This window comes from Pristiophorus japonicus, chromosome 13, assembly GCF_044704955.1.
Source record: "Pristiophorus japonicus isolate sPriJap1 chromosome 13, sPriJap1.hap1, whole genome shotgun sequence".
In the NCBI taxonomy this organism is placed as follows: Eukaryota; Metazoa; Chordata; class Chondrichthyes; family Pristiophoridae; genus Pristiophorus; species Pristiophorus japonicus.
The window spans coordinates 169,452,951-169,469,814 of NC_091989.1; the positions used below are offsets into that span (position 1 = coordinate 169,452,951).

Here is a 16,864-nt window from a genome sequence, read left to right on the forward strand (position 1 = left end):
CCAGCAACGCTACCCCACCTACTTTTCCTTTCTGTTTATCTTTCCTGAATGTTGAATAATCCTGGATGTTGAGTTCCCAGCCTTGGTCACCCTGGAGCCATGTCTCCATAATCCCAATTATATCATAATCGTTAATAGCTGCCTACGCAGTTAATTCATCCACCTTATTACAAATACTCCTTGCATTGAGGCACAGAGCCTTCAAGCTTGTCTTTTTAACACTCTTTGTCCCTTTAGAATTTTGCTGTAATTTGGCCCGGTCTGCTCTCTCAGGTGGATGTAAAAGGTCCCAGGGCACTATTTTGAAGAAGAGCAGGGGAGTTATCCCCGGTATCCTGGCCAATATTTATCTCTCAATCAACATAACAAAAACAGATTATCTGGTCATTATCACATTGCTGTTTATGGGAGCTTGCTTGTGCGCAAATTGGCTGCCACGTTTCCCACATTACAACAATGACTACCCTCCAAAAGAACTTAATTGGCTGTAAGGCGCTTTGAGATGTCCGGTGGTCGTAAAATGCAAGTCTTTCTTTCAAATGTGGCTAATACTCAGCATTTCTCTTGCTTTCTTTTGCTGGAGCCCTCTACTGAAACTATATGGACCTAAAATTTGATTGCATGCTGTCACTGCTGCTATGAATAATGGGACAACCCAACTCTATGTCAGCTGGGGCTCAGTGGGTAGCACACATGCCTCTAAGTTAAAAGGTTATGGGTTCAAGTCCTCCTTCCTGGGATTTGACCACATAAATCTAGGCTGACACTCCAGTGCAGTACTGATGGAGCTGCTCTGTCGGAGGTGCTGTCTTTTGGATGAGACATTAAACCAAGGCCCATTTGATCCCTCGGGTGGATGTAAAAGATCCCATGGCACTATTTTGAGAAAGAGCAGGGAATGCAAGTCCTTCTTTCTTAGCTTGATTTGACGATTCTAAAATTGCAGCAGTTTGAGAGCTTTGTTATCCAAATAGCATTTCATCATCTTTTTCATTTCCTCTGGATATTCCTGCTCTCGCCTGTCCCTCCATGTTGTTCTAACTTTTTGGACCAGTTACTGCTCCTTCCTTCACCACTGCCTGTTCACTCTTTCTCAACAGGGTGACTATCCTCCAAATCCTGGGACCAGAACTCTTACTCACTCTCTAATGTGTCAGATTGTCCCCAACTCAAGCTCAAGTTCTGAGATTGTGAGCTCAAGTAAACTCAGTTGGAGACATTTTCTGCATATGTGTTTGTCCAAGTTAATGTCTGCCATTTAAAACTCTCATGCTGCAGGAAGCACACATCAATTGTGCATGTTTGAGTGTGTGTGTGTATTTGAGAGTCTGAATTTCAGCCACACACTCTCAAACATACAGACTCTCAAACACACACACAAACTCTTTCTCAAACACACACACTCTCAAACACACACATACTCTCGAAAACACTCTCAAACACACACACAAACTCTTTCTCAAATACACACACTCTCAAACACAGACACACAAACACTCTCAAACATAAACTCTCAAATGCAAACACACACACTCTCAAGCACAAACACACACTCTCAAACACAAACACACACTCTCAAGCACACACACACACACTCTCAAACACACACACACACACTCTCAAACACACACACACACACACACACTCTCAAACACACACACACACTCTCAAACACACACACACACACACTCTCAAACACACACACACACTCTCAAACACACACACACTCTCAAACACACACACACACTCTCAAACACACACGGGGGCTGAAATTCAGGTTCTGGATAAGGCCCGTTACTGCCGTTTTGTGGCGAGCATGCGGCGGAATCGAGTGGCTGCCGCTTTGCAATCCATTGGCTGTCCCGACCCAAATTCACCTTGGGGATTTTTCTGGCGGTCCCCACTTCTGCCCCACTGCTGCCGACCGCCCCAAGAGTGTCATCAAAGCGCGCTCTGCTGCTCTCCCGCACCTCCATCTCATTCCGCGTGAAATTTACCTAAGAAAATCCACGAGCCGTCACGTGGTGCCCCCGACAGCTTTTTCTGTCGGTGCACCTTATTTTTTGTGTGTGAGCCACGGCAGTGCAGCCGCCCTTCAAGGGGAGGGCGCACTACTGCGGCCGCCATGGTTTTCTTTACCGGCCGACTTCCCGATCGGCCAGAAAATTATGGCCCTGGGTTCGGTCAGGCCACCAACAGGCAGCCTGGCACCCCCTCTTGGGTGCCTGACCACTGGCCCGGCCAAAACCCTCCTTGGTAGCCCAGTGGCCGAACCTAAAAAAATCACTCTTTCTCTCCCCTTTAAATGAGGGAAGAGACGTGGTGACGCACACACGTACTGACGTCACCACCGCTCTGCCGTTGAGTGACAGCGACGGAGCTCCGTCCCGCCCCCCACTTCCGCCCCTCACCAGCACTTACCACCCCACTTCCGCACCCATTATGACTGGCTTCCGGTCCACTCTAAATAAATTGCCAAAGAGGTGAAAATGGATCAAGAGTCCACCTCAACGGGCCCGACGGTAAAAACATCTAAAAAAAGGTAGGTGCGCCAACTTCCTGGCAGGCCTGAATTTCAGCCCCGCACTCTCAAACACACACACACACACTCTGAAACACACACACACACACTCTCAAACACACACACACACACTCTCAAACATACACACACACACACTCTCAAACACACACACACACACTCTCAAACACACACACTCTAACACACACACACACTCTCAAACACACACACACACACTCTCAAACACACACACACACACTCTCAAACATACACACTCTAACACACACACACACTCTCAAACACACACACACACACACACACTCTCAAACATACACACTCTAACACACACACACACTCTCAAACACACACACTCTAACACACACACCACTCTCAAACATACACACTCTAACACACACACACACTCTCAAACACACACACTCTAACACACACTCTCAAACACACACACACACACACTCTCAAACACACACACTCTCAAACACACACACACACACTCTCAAACACACACACACACACACTCTCAAACACACACACACTCTCAAACACACACACACACACTCTCAAACACACACACACCGCTCTCAAACACACACACACAGCTCTCAAACACACACACACACCACTCTCAAACACACACACACACCACTCTCAAACACACACACACACCACTCTCAAACACACACACACACCACTCTCAAACACACACACACACCACTCTCAAACACACACACACTCTCAAACACACACACACCACTCTCAAACACACACACACACACTCTCAAACATACACACACGCATACACACACACACTCTCAAACACACAAACACACCACTCTCAAACACGCACACTCTCTCAAACACGTACACTCTCAAACATGCGCACACTCTCAAACACACATTCTCTCAAACACATACACATGCACACACACTCAAACACACACACACACTCTCAAACACACACACACACTCTCAAACACACACACACACTCTCTCAAACACACACACACAGTCAAACACACATTCTCTCAAGCACACACGCACACAATCTCAAACACAAACACACACAATCTCAAACACAAACACACACACTCTCAAACACATACACACATACTCTCAAACACACATACACACACTCTCAAATACTCTCAAACACACACACACATACACACACACACACACCAGCCTGCTTGTTCCATGTGCTGAAAGTCTTTAAAGACATGTATGCACTCAAATTCATCAAAAAGAGAGTTGATACCTACATCCGTACCGAGAGAAAGAGGGACGAACTCAGCAATACGTTGGCAGCAAAGGAAAAACAGCTGCAGGGTAGGATTAAACTGTACAAAGATGCAACCATTAAAGGTTCTTTCAAAGTTTATCCAGGAAATAAACAGGAGGTCCATCAGCATATTAAAAACATGAGTCAATGCTTAGGTTTAGACCTGTTGTCAGAACTAATATCATGACTATACTGTTGCTACTTGCCTGAGTCCAATAATTGCAGCAACAGATACCAGTCGACTAGTACTAGGTTTATACTGCCTGGCTCTGATTTACATTCTCAAAGCCATGAAGGAATTCTTTACATGGGTACCTGATTAAGTAACTGATACCTGAAGCTCATCACCCTCAAGGCTATCTCATGTTTTGCAAATGTGTGAGGAATGGAAAGCTTTGGTAAATGGTATTTACTAGAGAAGGGATGATTAAAGTGATGAATTGGTATAATGCAGCATCATGATACCTATACTGCAAGGGAGCGATGGGAAAGAGGGAGAGTAGAGGGGATGGATAGCAGGCAGAACTGAAGAGAAATGGCATTAAAACAGAACTGTGCACAATATGAGGGAACAGCTGAAATGGAACACAATGCACACAGTCAGAAGGACATTGCTAATTCACAAGTCCAAATGATTAAAAATAAAAGAAAGAGCACAATAGGATGAATGGGATAACATCTGGAAAAGGAGCAAAGTTAGAAAGGCCTCTAAGGAGAGGAGTAAGGTAGGGTGAAGATTGATGGGGCTAAATACAAACGATTAGTAGAATGGTGATGAATCCTTATCATAGACGAATGAAGCAATAATTATGAGTGACTCAAAAAACTGTAAAGTGAATCAAAGCATTAGTTCATTAAGGAACCCAGAGAGAGAAGTTCATGGTAAAAGGGAAAAAGAGGACAAAGTGAAGAACTGTTCATAGCTGTCTTAGATAATGAAAGCAGTAACTTGGAGTCAATTAGCAAAGTAAACTGGAAATGAGGGCAATCAGAACGCACTTTTTCACACAAAGGATAGCGGAACTCTGAAACTTTCTCCCCCGAAATGGCAATTTTCAAGACTCAGATTGGTAGATTTTTATTGGGTAAAGATATCAAGGTGGATAAATGGAGCTGAGGTACAGATCAGCCATGATGTAATAGAATGGTGGAGCAGCCTCGAGGGGCTGAATGGGCTGCTTCTGCTCCGATGAGATGGGCCAAAAGGGAAATGAGGCCATTAGTTTGTAAATGAGAAATGGATTACTACCTGCCGTGAAGGAACTAATTTACTATGTATTAATTGGTTCTCCAGGGAATATATTTGTGGTAATACTGTCCTTGCAGGAATCAATTAGCAAAATCAAATTTCTTTATTGAATCCTCATTAGTGATAAGAATTTGTTTAACAAATTGATGATGTTAATTTATTGACTTGGGGAGGGAAATTATCTTTGTACCTATCTATTCAATCCAGTGATTAAACTGAATAGGTCACATTTACTGCACTGAACTGTGGAAAATAACTGAGGTAACTGATTGTGGTAGTGGTCATGTTTGTCTGACCATCTTCTAAGCTAGAGTCCAATTTACAACATGGGATTATGAATCATGGAATCATAGAAATTTGTGGCACACAAGGAGTCCATTCGGCCCATCGTGTCCGTGCCAGCCGAAAAAGAGCTATCTAGCCTAATCCCACTTTTCAGCTCTTGGTCCGTAGCCTTGCAGGTTACAGCATTTCAAGTGCATATGCAAGTACTTTTTAAATGCAATAAGGGTTTCTGCCTCTATCACCCTTTCAGGCAGTGAGCTCCAGACCCCCACCACCCTTTGTGTGACGAAAGATCTCCTTAACACCCCTCTAATACTTTTACTAATTACTTTAAATCTATGGCCCCTGGTTATTGACCTCTCTGCTAGGGGAAATAGGTCCTTCCTATCCACTCTATGGGCCCAAGTTTCCACACGATAAAAAACGGGCGCCCCTCCGAGCTGGGCGCCCGTTTTTCTCGCCTAAAATGGCGCCTAAAAAAAACCGCGCTATTCTCGAGCGCCCTGCAGCTCCTTGTCTGCTTGGCACGGCGCCCGGGGGGGCGGAGCCTACACTCGCGCCGATTTTGTAAGTGGGAGGGGGCGGGTACCATTTAAATTCATTTTTTTCCTGCCGGCAACGCTGCGCGTGCGCGTTGGAGCGTTCGCGCACGCGCAGTGTGAAGGAAACATTGGCACTCGGCCATTTTTGTAGTTCTTTGTAGCTGTTTAATTTTTGAACATTTTTTAATAAAAGCACATTGCCATCAGCACATCAGCACTGAGGCTTCTTGCAGCCTTCTCACTGTCTCCTTCCCCCGGGAACGAATGGCTGTCTCCTCCTCCCCCCCCCCCTCCCGCTCTGCGGGAACGAACGGCTGCAGAATTCTCCCTGGCTGAAGCACTTTCACACAGGTAGGAAGATGGTTTATTTAATCTTTTCTTTGCTTATAAATGTTTATTCAGGTTGGATTTATTTGTATAATATTTGTAGAAGTATAAATAAGGATTTATTATAGAATTTAATGACTTCCCTTCCCCCCCCCTCCCCCCCCACCTCGTTCTGGACGCCTAATTTGTAACCTGCGCCTGATTTTTTAATGTGCAGAACAGGTTTTTTCAGTTCTACAAAAATCTTCACTTGCTCCATTCTAAGTTAGTTTGGAGTACGTTTTCACTGTGGAAACTTTCAAATCAGGCGTCAGTGGCCGGACATGCCCCCTTTTGAAGAAAAAATTCTGTTCCAAACTAGAACTGCAGAAAAAAAAATGTGGAAAATTGTGATTTCTAAGATAGTCCGTTCTCCACCAGTTGCTCCTAAAAATCAGGTGCAAATCATGTGGAAACTTGGGCCCTATGAAGCAGAAGATCATGAAGGATTGCTGTCTTAAAGCAATCACCTCTCTTAAATAGCCCGTCCATGTCACATCTCTTGAACAGGCAGCCTATGCAGATTTGTGCAGACAAATTTTTACTGTATTTTCCTTATTTTGTTCCAGTCTGTGGTGAGTGGCCATTCAGACCCTGACACCATCACCCTCTCGTGCAGTTTGAAAGGAAAATGTCAGATCATCAAGAAGGAAGTTGGCTCAAAGCAGCAGCAGGTACTACAGGCAGGTGGGTACTGGAGACAGACTGGCACCTATTGACTTTCACCAGCTGTGGGGGTCATTTTAAACACCCCCCCCCCCACAAAAAAAATTGGTGGGTTTGGGTCAGGCGTGATATTAAAATGAAAAAAATGTCAAACCCGCCTCAAATCCCCACACTTCCAGTTTTAGTGAACAAGGGGAGGGCAACCAAGTTGCTCGCATGAGACGGGTCAGTCATTGAAATATTTTACGGAGGCTGTTTTTCTTCATTTTAGCAAGGTTTAGATTTTTTACCGCTGTCATTAGGGTTTCCCAAGCCTCGAGAAACTCGACAGATAAAAGGTGAAAAAGGTTGGATCCATAAGGTAAGTGCATTTACAACACTGCTTGTGGGCCAAGAGGAGCAGAAGTGTTTCCTCGCAGCCAAAACTGTAAACCCGCAACCTCACATCCTATCCCTATTATCTCCCTCAGAAACCCCCACATTACAGACCCCCCCCCCCCGCCTCCCCATCGATCACTCGCAATCATCCCTGACCTCCCCCTCACCCCCCAACTCCCGGATCACCCCCGATCCCCCGCGGTCACCCCCCGCAGTCACCCCTGACTCCCCCTCCCCCCGATCACCCCCGACCCAGTAAATATTGGGGCCCGTGAGTCTTAACCCAATTTGAATGCGGAAACTCTACAATGGCTCTGTCAGTTTGCTTTAGCTGTGGAAAGGTAAAATTAGTGCCAATGAAATTTTGCTCAGACAATTTGCCAGAATCCTTCATTTGTTTAATTGCAGTTGGAGGTGGGGTCGTGTTTGAAGAGACTTTAATTTCAGAAGCTGCAAAATGCTGCATCTCTGAGGACATCATTCTGAGATTAGGACAAGTGGCCTTTCAGGTTTGGGTTATTTCATTCTGAACGTTTAGAACTGGTTAGTTTGAGTGAATTTGATTTATCCATACGCAGTAAAAGTAAACATGCTCTATAAATATTTTTATATTGTGTGTGCTTGGAAAGGAATTTAACAATAATGGAGAGAAAGCAGATGTCAAGGTATTATCGTCGGCACTTGGCTTTACTTAACGTAGTAAAACATCAGAAGGTGTTCACGGATGCGATTATCAAACAAAATTTGAGACATAAGGAGATATTAGGACAGATGACCAAAAGCTTGATCAAAGAGGTAGGATTTAAGTAGTGTCTTAAAAGAGAAGAGAGATTTTAATAAAAGAGACAGAGAGGTTTAGTGAGGAGAATTCTAGAGCTTAGGGCCTAGGGGGATGAAGACACAGCCGCCAATGGCAGAGCAATATAAATCGGGGATGCACAACAGGCCAGAATTGGAGGAGCGAAGAAATGTCAGACAGTTGTGGGGCTGGAGGAGATTACAGAGATAGGGAGGGGCAAGGCCATGGAGGGACTTGAAAACAAGGACGAGAATTTTAAAAATCGAGATGTTGCCGGACTGAGAACCAATGTAGGTCAGCAAGCACAGGGGTGATGGGTGAACGCGACTTGCTGCTAGTTAGGCTCAGGACAGCAGAGTTTTGGATGGACTCAAGTTTATGGAGGGTGGTAGGTGGGAGGCAGTCAAGTTAGCATTGGAATAGACAAATCTAGAGGTAACAAATGCATGTTTAAGAGTGATCAAACTGTTGAGAAATGCATGAATTCATTAATATTTTATATGTTTCTTGTACACCAGGTGGAAAAAGCATATGGAAATGCAAGAGATATTGAGTGGGCAGTACAAGGCGTAAACATTTATTTACTGCAGGTGAGACGGTTCATTCTAAAATCAAACAACTGCACTAAGTGCTCTATCTCTAGCTCAAGCTGAAAGGGATAAACCTCTTCTGCTCTCAGTGCAGAGCTTCATACACCAAGAGCGCAGATCAGGAATTAGGGTGAGCCCCTAATTTGTGGGCCCATCACTTTCTCCCATGTGTTTTGCAGATCGACACTGAGCAACTTATTTTTCTGCTACGTAATTGAATGAATGTCACCCAACCTTGAAATTATAGCGTTGTTCAGTGACGGTGAACTCTGCAATCACCTCATGGAAAATGATAATTAAATGTTGGTTATTTTTACATAGGATTATGTAGGATATACGGCACAGAAACGGATCATTTGGCCCAACCAGTCCATGCCGGCATTTATGCTCCACTCGAGCCTTCTCCCGTCTTTCCTCATCTAACACTATCAGCATAACCCTCTATTCCCTTCTCCCTCATATGCTTATCTAACCAACCCTTAAATGCATCTATACTATTTGCTTCAACTACTCCCTGTGATTGCGAGTTCCACATTCTCACCACTCTCTGGATAAAGAATTTTCTTCTGAATTCGCCATTGGATTTCTTGGTGACTATCTTATATTGATGGCCTCTAATTATGTTCTTCCCCACAAGTTGAAACATTCTCTCTGTATCCATGCTATCAAAACCTTTTATAATTTTAAAGAATACCTAGCAATATAATATAGTAACCAATTTTTTGATGGTATTCACGAAGAAAAATGATTTTGATCACTAGGTTCCTGACTATTCAGTCAGCGAAAGAGATACAGGAATTCATGGCCTGACTGAGTGTTACGCCAGACTTGCCTTCATTGAGCTGCTTCTCAGTAGCAGCTCAGTGTTGATCTAGAAATGGAACGGATGAGGAGAATATATTTTTGAACAAGTGTGACACAAAAAAGCTAATAGTATCTGGAGAAGGTGTAGATCAACCAGTCTTAAGCCTAGATAGTCCATTCAGCAGTAGACTAATACCAAATTTTGCAATTGCTTTATCTGACCTTTGCCAAACTGAAGCTATTTTGCATTATGGGTTTAACATTGGTCGCTCTGAGCAGAACTAATTGGATGGGATGCGGAAATCCTACCACTTTTCCCCATTTCAAATTTCACAGGGCAAGCTAATGGTTCCGTGGGATTCACACAAACATAGTAAGAGAGGAAGTAGTGAGGGGTTTAGCAGCTTTGAAAATGGATAAATCCCCAGGCCCAGATGAAATGTATCCCAGGCTGTTAAGAGAAGCAAAAGAGGAAATAGCAACGGTTCTGACAATCATTTTCAATCTCCTCTGACTGCAGGTGTGGTGCCAGAGGACTGGAGGACTGCTAATGTTGCACCTTTGTTTAAAAAGGGAGAAAGAGATAGACCAAGTAATTACAGGCCAGTCAGCCGAACCTCAATGGTGGGAAAATTATTGGAAAAAGTTCTGAGGGATAGGATAAATCTTCATTTCGAAAGACACAGATTAATCAAGGACAGTCGACAAGGGAAGTTCGTGTCTGACTGACTTGATTGAATTTTTTGAGGAGGTAACAAGGAGGGTCGACGGGCATAGTGCATTTGATGGAGTGTATATGGATTTTAGTAAGGTTTTTGATAAGGTCCCACATGGCAGACTGATCACAAAAGTAAAGATGGGAGGAAAAGCAATGTGTGAGGAGGACACAAAAAATCTGCTAAAGGACAGACAGGCTAAGTGAGTGGACAAAAAATTGTCAGATGGAGTATAATGTTGGGAAGTGTGAGGTCATGCACTTTTGCAGAAAAAAATCAAAGAACAAGTTATTATTTAAATGGAGAAAGATTGCAAAGTGCCGCAGTACAGCGGGACCTGGGTACTTGTGCATGAAACACAAAAGGATAGTATGCAGGTACAGCAAGTGATCAGGAAGGCCAATAGTATCTTGGCCTTTATTGCAAAAGGGATGGAGTATAAAAGCAGGGAAGTCTTGCTACAGCTATACAAGGTATTGGTGAGGCCACACCTGGAATACTGCGTGCAGTTTTGGTTTCCATATTTACGAAAGGATATACTTGCTTTGGAGGCAGTTCAGAGAAGGTTCACTAGATTGATTCCGGGGATGAGGGGGTTGACTTATGAGGAAAGGTTGAGTAGGTTGAGCCTCTACTCATTGGCGTTCAGAAGAATGAGAGGTGATCTTATCAAAACGTATAAGATTATGAGGGGGCTTGACAAGGTGGATGCAGAGAGAATGTTTCCACTGATGGGGGAGACTAGAACTAGGGGGCACGATCTTAGAATAAGGGGCCGCTCATTTAAAACAGAGATGAGGAGAAATTTCTTCTCTAAGATGGTTGTAATTCAGGGGAATTCGCTGCCTCAAAGAGCTGTGGGACATTGAATAAATTTAAGACAGAAATAGACAGTTTCTTAAATGATAAGTGGTTATGGGGAGCGGGCGGGGAAGTTGAGCTGAGTCCATGATCAGATCAGCCATCGTGGGGCCATATGGCCTACTCTTGTTCTTATTTCTTATGTTCTAAAAGCCCATGGGATCCAGGGCAAAGGGGTAAGTTGGATCCAAAATTTGCTCAGAGGCAGGAAACAAAGGGTAATGTTTGATGTGTATTTTTGTGACTGGAAGGCTGTTTCCAGTGGGGTTCTGCAAGGCTCAGTACTACGTCCCTTGCTTTTTGTGATATATTTCAATGATTTAGACTTGAATGTTGGGGGTATGTTAAGAAGTTTGCAGATGATACTGAAAAGAAGAAAGCTGTAGACTGCAGGAAGATATCAATGAACTGATCAGGTGGGCAGAACAGTGGCAAATGGAATTCAATCCGGAGAAGTGTGAGGTAATGAATGCATTTGGGGAGAGCTAACAAGGCAGATGTACAAAATTATGAGGGGCCTCGATAAAGTGGATAAGAAGTGGATATTTCCCATAGCAGAGGGGTCAACAACCAGGGGGCATAGATTTAAAGTAATTGGTGGATGGTTTAGAGGAGATTTGAGGAGAAATGCCTGATGGCGGTCTGGAACTCACTGCCTGAAAGGGTGGTAGAGGCAGAAACCCTCCCCACATGTAAAAAGTACTTGGATGTTCACTTGAAGTGTCATAACCTACAGGGCTACGGACCAAGCGCTGGAAAGTGGGATTAGGCTGGATAGCTCTTTGTTGGCTAGCGCAGACAGGATGGGCCGAAATGGCCTCCTTCTGTGTTGTAAATTTCTATGATTTCTATGAATATGTGGCATAGTCCAAAAAGACGCCTGGTGCGATTCCTGGACCGGGCTGATGAAACTGATCACAGCCATAACGGCAGGAATGGTGGTAGAAGTAGCCTCGGTACCCACGGGTTACGGAGTGGATAATCAGCCTGGACTCCTGCTCACGAGCACTATCTAGTAACTCCTGCTGGAAATGCAGATGTGTGGGTGTCAGGACACAATGTCTCTTTTAACTAATCTGCCACCTGCTGATACTCACTGTCAAGGCTCATACATGAATAACAGTCACTTGGCTGAGGCACCAGAAAAATGACTACTTGGGCAAGATCCCAGAGCTGCATGGAACTGTATCTAAGCCGAAGTCAATGTTTTTAGAAGAAGAAAGGGAAGAAAAATGATTGTTGAAAAATAAGCAAGAATACTAAATGTCACTCAGAGATTGAGGAGCGAGGTTAGCAGAAATGTCTTTGTCTATAATTGTTAGAGAATGCGATGCTTTGCCCCAGGGAGTAATGGAGCAAAGACTATTGCATCTTTTCAGGGAACAGTAAATAAACATTTGAAGCCAAGGAATTTACTGGGTCATAGGAAGAAGGTAGGGCAGTGAGAATAGTTAGTGATTGCTTGAGCAAAGAGGTGACGCAAACACAGTGAACTGGCCTCTTTCTGTGTCACAAACCTCTATGGTTCTACGGTTAAACGCAATTGTGGGATGGGAGGCACATGAACTTAATACTGCACAGGTATTTGGGAAAGGAAAGTCATTATTGACATGGCCGCAGTTGTTTCCTCAGCAAGGTGGAATCTAGCAAGATGTGGTTGCAAAGCAGTCAGGGACATAGGGGGCGAAATTCCGCTGCTTAGCGCCTCCCATTAGTGCCTGGGGGGGGACGCTAACGGGGCGCGAAGGGGTTAGCGACCGGGCTCGACGAATGCAGCGACGCCTGAAAATGTCAGTACCGGTTTAGCGCTGGCACTGAACCATAGCGTCAGGGCCTTGAGTGCCTCGCAGATCACGACATCATAAAGTCCACAATGCCGCGTGACTGCCACGGATGTAAAATTGACTCTCACCCCCTGCCTTAGCACCGGGCAGGAACAACGACAGGAAGAGCACGCAGTATGCATTCGGATGGTCACTGTAGTATTTTAAAGGGATCAACATCTGGTTTATTTTTAGTCGCTAATCAATGCTGCCTTATCGACTTCATATAGCAAAACCGCCGTTTTCAGTGAGTTCAGCATTTCTTACTTTCAGCAGTGTTCTGCCTGCGAAACAATTGTCAATTTCATTCTGCTGAGGTTTCGAAGTCCTACACTTGCATATGTTAATGGGGGCTGTACTGGCACTGGACCTCGCACTCCAGAGTCTATGTCAGAGGCAGCAGGGGCACAGAGAATGAACGCAAAATGTGGCCAGAGGGAGGAAGGCCAACAGAGCTCTCAACAGAAGGCCTTTTACCCTCACAATGTAACATAGAAACATAGAAAATAGGTGCAGGAGTAGGCCATTCGGCCTTTCAAGCCTACACCACCATTCAATAAGATCATGGCTGATCATTCCCTCAGTACCCCTTTCCTGCTTTCTCTCCATACCCCTTGATCCCCTTATTCCGGGAGCACTTCTCTCGCATAAATTTAACTGAGGAGCAGTGTCTTAGAAGGCTCCACTTCACCAAGGAGGTGGTCACAGAGCTGCAACATTCCATAATAAATTGATCAAAATTCAGTAAAGACATATATTCAACAACAATATTAACTAATCACCCTTGTGCAAACCCTTACTTCCCCTCTTTACTGTGCCTTTTCCTAATCTACTGCTCCTGCCAAGTATGTCCCCGGTGGCTGCAGCACAGCTGGTGGAAGGCTGCTGAGTGTCGGTGCCAGAGACTACAGATGGCCCTGCAGGACGCCCTCGACCAACTCTGGGCCTGGAAGGCCCGTCTGTATACTACACCACCTCAGGTTGGGCGGCGGCAAACTGGGCTGGCTGGATGACAGGCAGCGACAAGGGCAATGGCAGAGTGGCAGTGGTGGGATCAGGAATGCTGTCACCCTGAGAGAGGACAGTGGCTTCCTGCATGACTGACACATTGACAGACAATCAGTACCTCCACCAATCTGCTGGAGCTCAGATCGCTGGCCTGCTGTGACACAGCAAGATCCTCGGTGGGCTGTGGAGGACGCAGCAGTGATGGCAGCAGTCAGAGCTCACGTGGCATCCAGCTGAGACTGCATGAGAGCAGTCTGAGACTCAATGCCACCAACCATCGACTGCATTGCAGCACTAAGACGTAGCCTGACTTCTGCCTGTGCTGCAATGGAAGCTGCCACATTGCCTATGACACATGTCATGAGGTCTGGGTCCCCTAGGTCTCTCTGGGAGTCCACCATCCTCTGCAGAGTGGAAATGATGGGCTCCACGGTGTGCGCAGAGCTCTGTGTAATGTTGGAGGCGGACTCCTCCACGCTCCTTACCATTGCCGAGAGGTTCTCGGGCACCCTTGCCATTGCTCTTATGATCTCCGTGTGCATGCTCATCACCATTCTTGTGAACGCCTCCCTATCGGGATCCTTGTCTGAGTCCTGTGCAGCAGAACTCATGTGCGAACTTGCCTTCTGGGGTGCTGGCTCCTGAGCTACCCTTTCCCCCTGGCCTTGCTGCAGACCGCCAGACCCCGGTGCATCACCCAGTGCAGAGCCCGCAACTAAACTTGCCTCTAAAGATCGTGTTGTGCCAGTAGCTGAGGTGGTGCCTGTGGGTCAGACATGCAGTGACGAGGTGCTTTGCTCCTCTTCTCCCACCTCACTCTCACTGGGAGGCTCAGGGACAGGCTGGTTATCTGGTTGCTGACTACCTGAAAGCCTAAAGGCACGACTCGCATTAAGGTGAGGGCAGGGGGGCAAGAATGGAGCAAGGAATGCAGACAGTTTCAGGAGTTGGAAAGTGGGAAAGGCTTTTGATGTGAGGGGGAAGTGGGAGAGAGAATGAACATATCGTTGTTGCCCCCAAGGGGGTCGATATTTCCACCGGCCACGGCGCTCACTACCTCCCCTCAATGACTCTCAGCACCTACCCCTCCAGGTCTGTAAGGTGTTGGATGTCCGCATCAGCCCCGCTTGTTCTTTGCTGTTCCCTATTATTGTGGGCCATCTTGGCCTGCAAGAGAAATGAAAGTGTGAGTGAGAGTGCAGCTATGTGTTTGGGAGATGTGCCTGCTGTAGTTGAATAGCTATGATTGTAAGCAAGGCTTGAGATGTGGATGTGAGTTTTAGTAGGTGGAGATGCTTGGTGGGTGAGTGGTGAGGATGTAGTGGTTTGTGCAGTGTGTACAGACTGAGGTTCAGATGCTGGTATATCGGACCTGTTGAAGCATCTACTCACCCAGACCACTCGAGTCAGGTTGTTGAATTTTTTACGGCACTGTGAGAGGCTCCTGCTGACCACACTGCTGACCGAGACCATCTGGGCCACTTCCCTCCATATTGCCCTGAAGACCTAGGGCAATTGCCTCCTGCCAGTGGCCAGGAACAGCACTGCCCTCCTTCTTTCCACTGCCAAGACCAATGCTTCCAATGCCTGGTCGCTGACATGATGAGCTCTCTCCCTGGGACTGGGATCAGCCATGAGAATAAGTGGTTGAGTTGTTTGGAGGTCACGTTCAGAGCCAGCAATGTTGAGAATGAGGTTGTGCAGAATAATGTAACCTCCCCTTTAAGAGCTGGAAGGAGCCAGTGTGAATGATGATTCCTGAATGCATTGCACCTGAAATCCATTATCGCTCTGCAGGTAGCGCCCCTGTAGCACCCTAGTGAGGTCAATAGTGCTTGATTTAGTGCTCCAGTTCTTTCTTGGAGCGCTAACAGGCAAGTTACTGGGAGGTCAGAATGATTAGTGCCTGGCGCTACTTGTTCAACTTTTCAAAATTTAGCACACCAAATGAGATGTCACTTTCGACCCTACATACCAGCCCAAGCCAACAATTCCATGTATTAAAATACCAGAATACGGATCACAAGAAATCTTGTATTTTGGGTTTACCTATCTGAAGGCCAGAATAACTGCTGTGGGTTGTAAATGTTTTCGATTAGACAGTCCGTACTGCCTGAAGACAGCACAATCATAAAGTTACACATTTCAATTCTAACGAATGCAGTATTATTTGGTCAAGCAATTTCATTGCATTATTCAGCATTCAGCACCATTGGTTTATTTATCGGGATTTCTAGTGTCAGAATTTTAAATTTTGTTTAAAACAATATAGGCTAAAGATTTGTGGCCAGCACGCGAATTGCCGGTGTCACCGCGGCCCTGGGTTAACGGCCATTGAAAATAGACGAAGCGCTACAAGAGAAAGATTCGCGCTGGGGCTAAAGATTTTTAGCCAGCACGAACTTACTGTGTAACGTCCTCCTGGTGGCGTTAGTGCAGGCATGGGAGTCGAAATTCCCGTCCAGAAGTGGCGTTCTAGCTTCTCACAGCCTCTGGAAATGAGGCAATGAGTTTGCTATGCATTGTGGGAAATTAAAAGGGCAATGCATTGAAAGGGCAATGCCTTCTGAACTGATAAAAATAAAAATGAAGTGAAAAAACAGTTTTCAGCCCATATTGCCTTTTAACAAATATTAACATTAAAAAGATATCCTTTAAAGCTGAATTCTCTTCCGAATATCAAAAAATGTAAAAGTGATTCAGCACTAACACAAATGCCTCAGCAAGCCAGGGAAGGGGCACCCAGGGTTTCGCACGCAGCACTACAGCTTTGTGCAGGGTGTCAACACTGCAAAGAGAGGTCCAGTACTCGCATGGGTCAGGAGGCCCTGCCGAAAGTATGATGTGGGACCACATCATCGAGGGCGTCACTGCCAGCATTGTTACCCCCACTACCTTGCTCCAGTGTCCAAAGAAGCTTCATGTCCTCAGACCAGTGGTCACGATCAGTGAATGCATCTTC

The 16,864-nt window shown here is 45.6% G+C and overlaps 1 protein-coding gene across 3 annotated transcripts in view; it reads left to right on the plus strand.

Moving 5' to 3' along the window:
• LOC139278967 (rifampicin phosphotransferase-like) overlaps nucleotides 1-16,864 on the plus strand; it is a 178,810-nt gene that overhangs the window by 96,587 nt on the left and 65,359 nt on the right. For all 3 annotated transcript variants that reach the window (XM_070898258.1, XM_070898256.1, XM_070898257.1), the window contains exons 17-19: nucleotides 6,827-6,944; nucleotides 7,710-7,810; nucleotides 8,619-8,690. In XM_070898258.1, coding sequence (XP_070754359.1) covers nucleotides 6,827-6,944; nucleotides 7,710-7,810; nucleotides 8,619-8,690 — 291 coding nt within the window. The remainder of the gene's footprint in view (nucleotides 1-6,826; nucleotides 6,945-7,709; nucleotides 7,811-8,618; nucleotides 8,691-16,864) is intronic.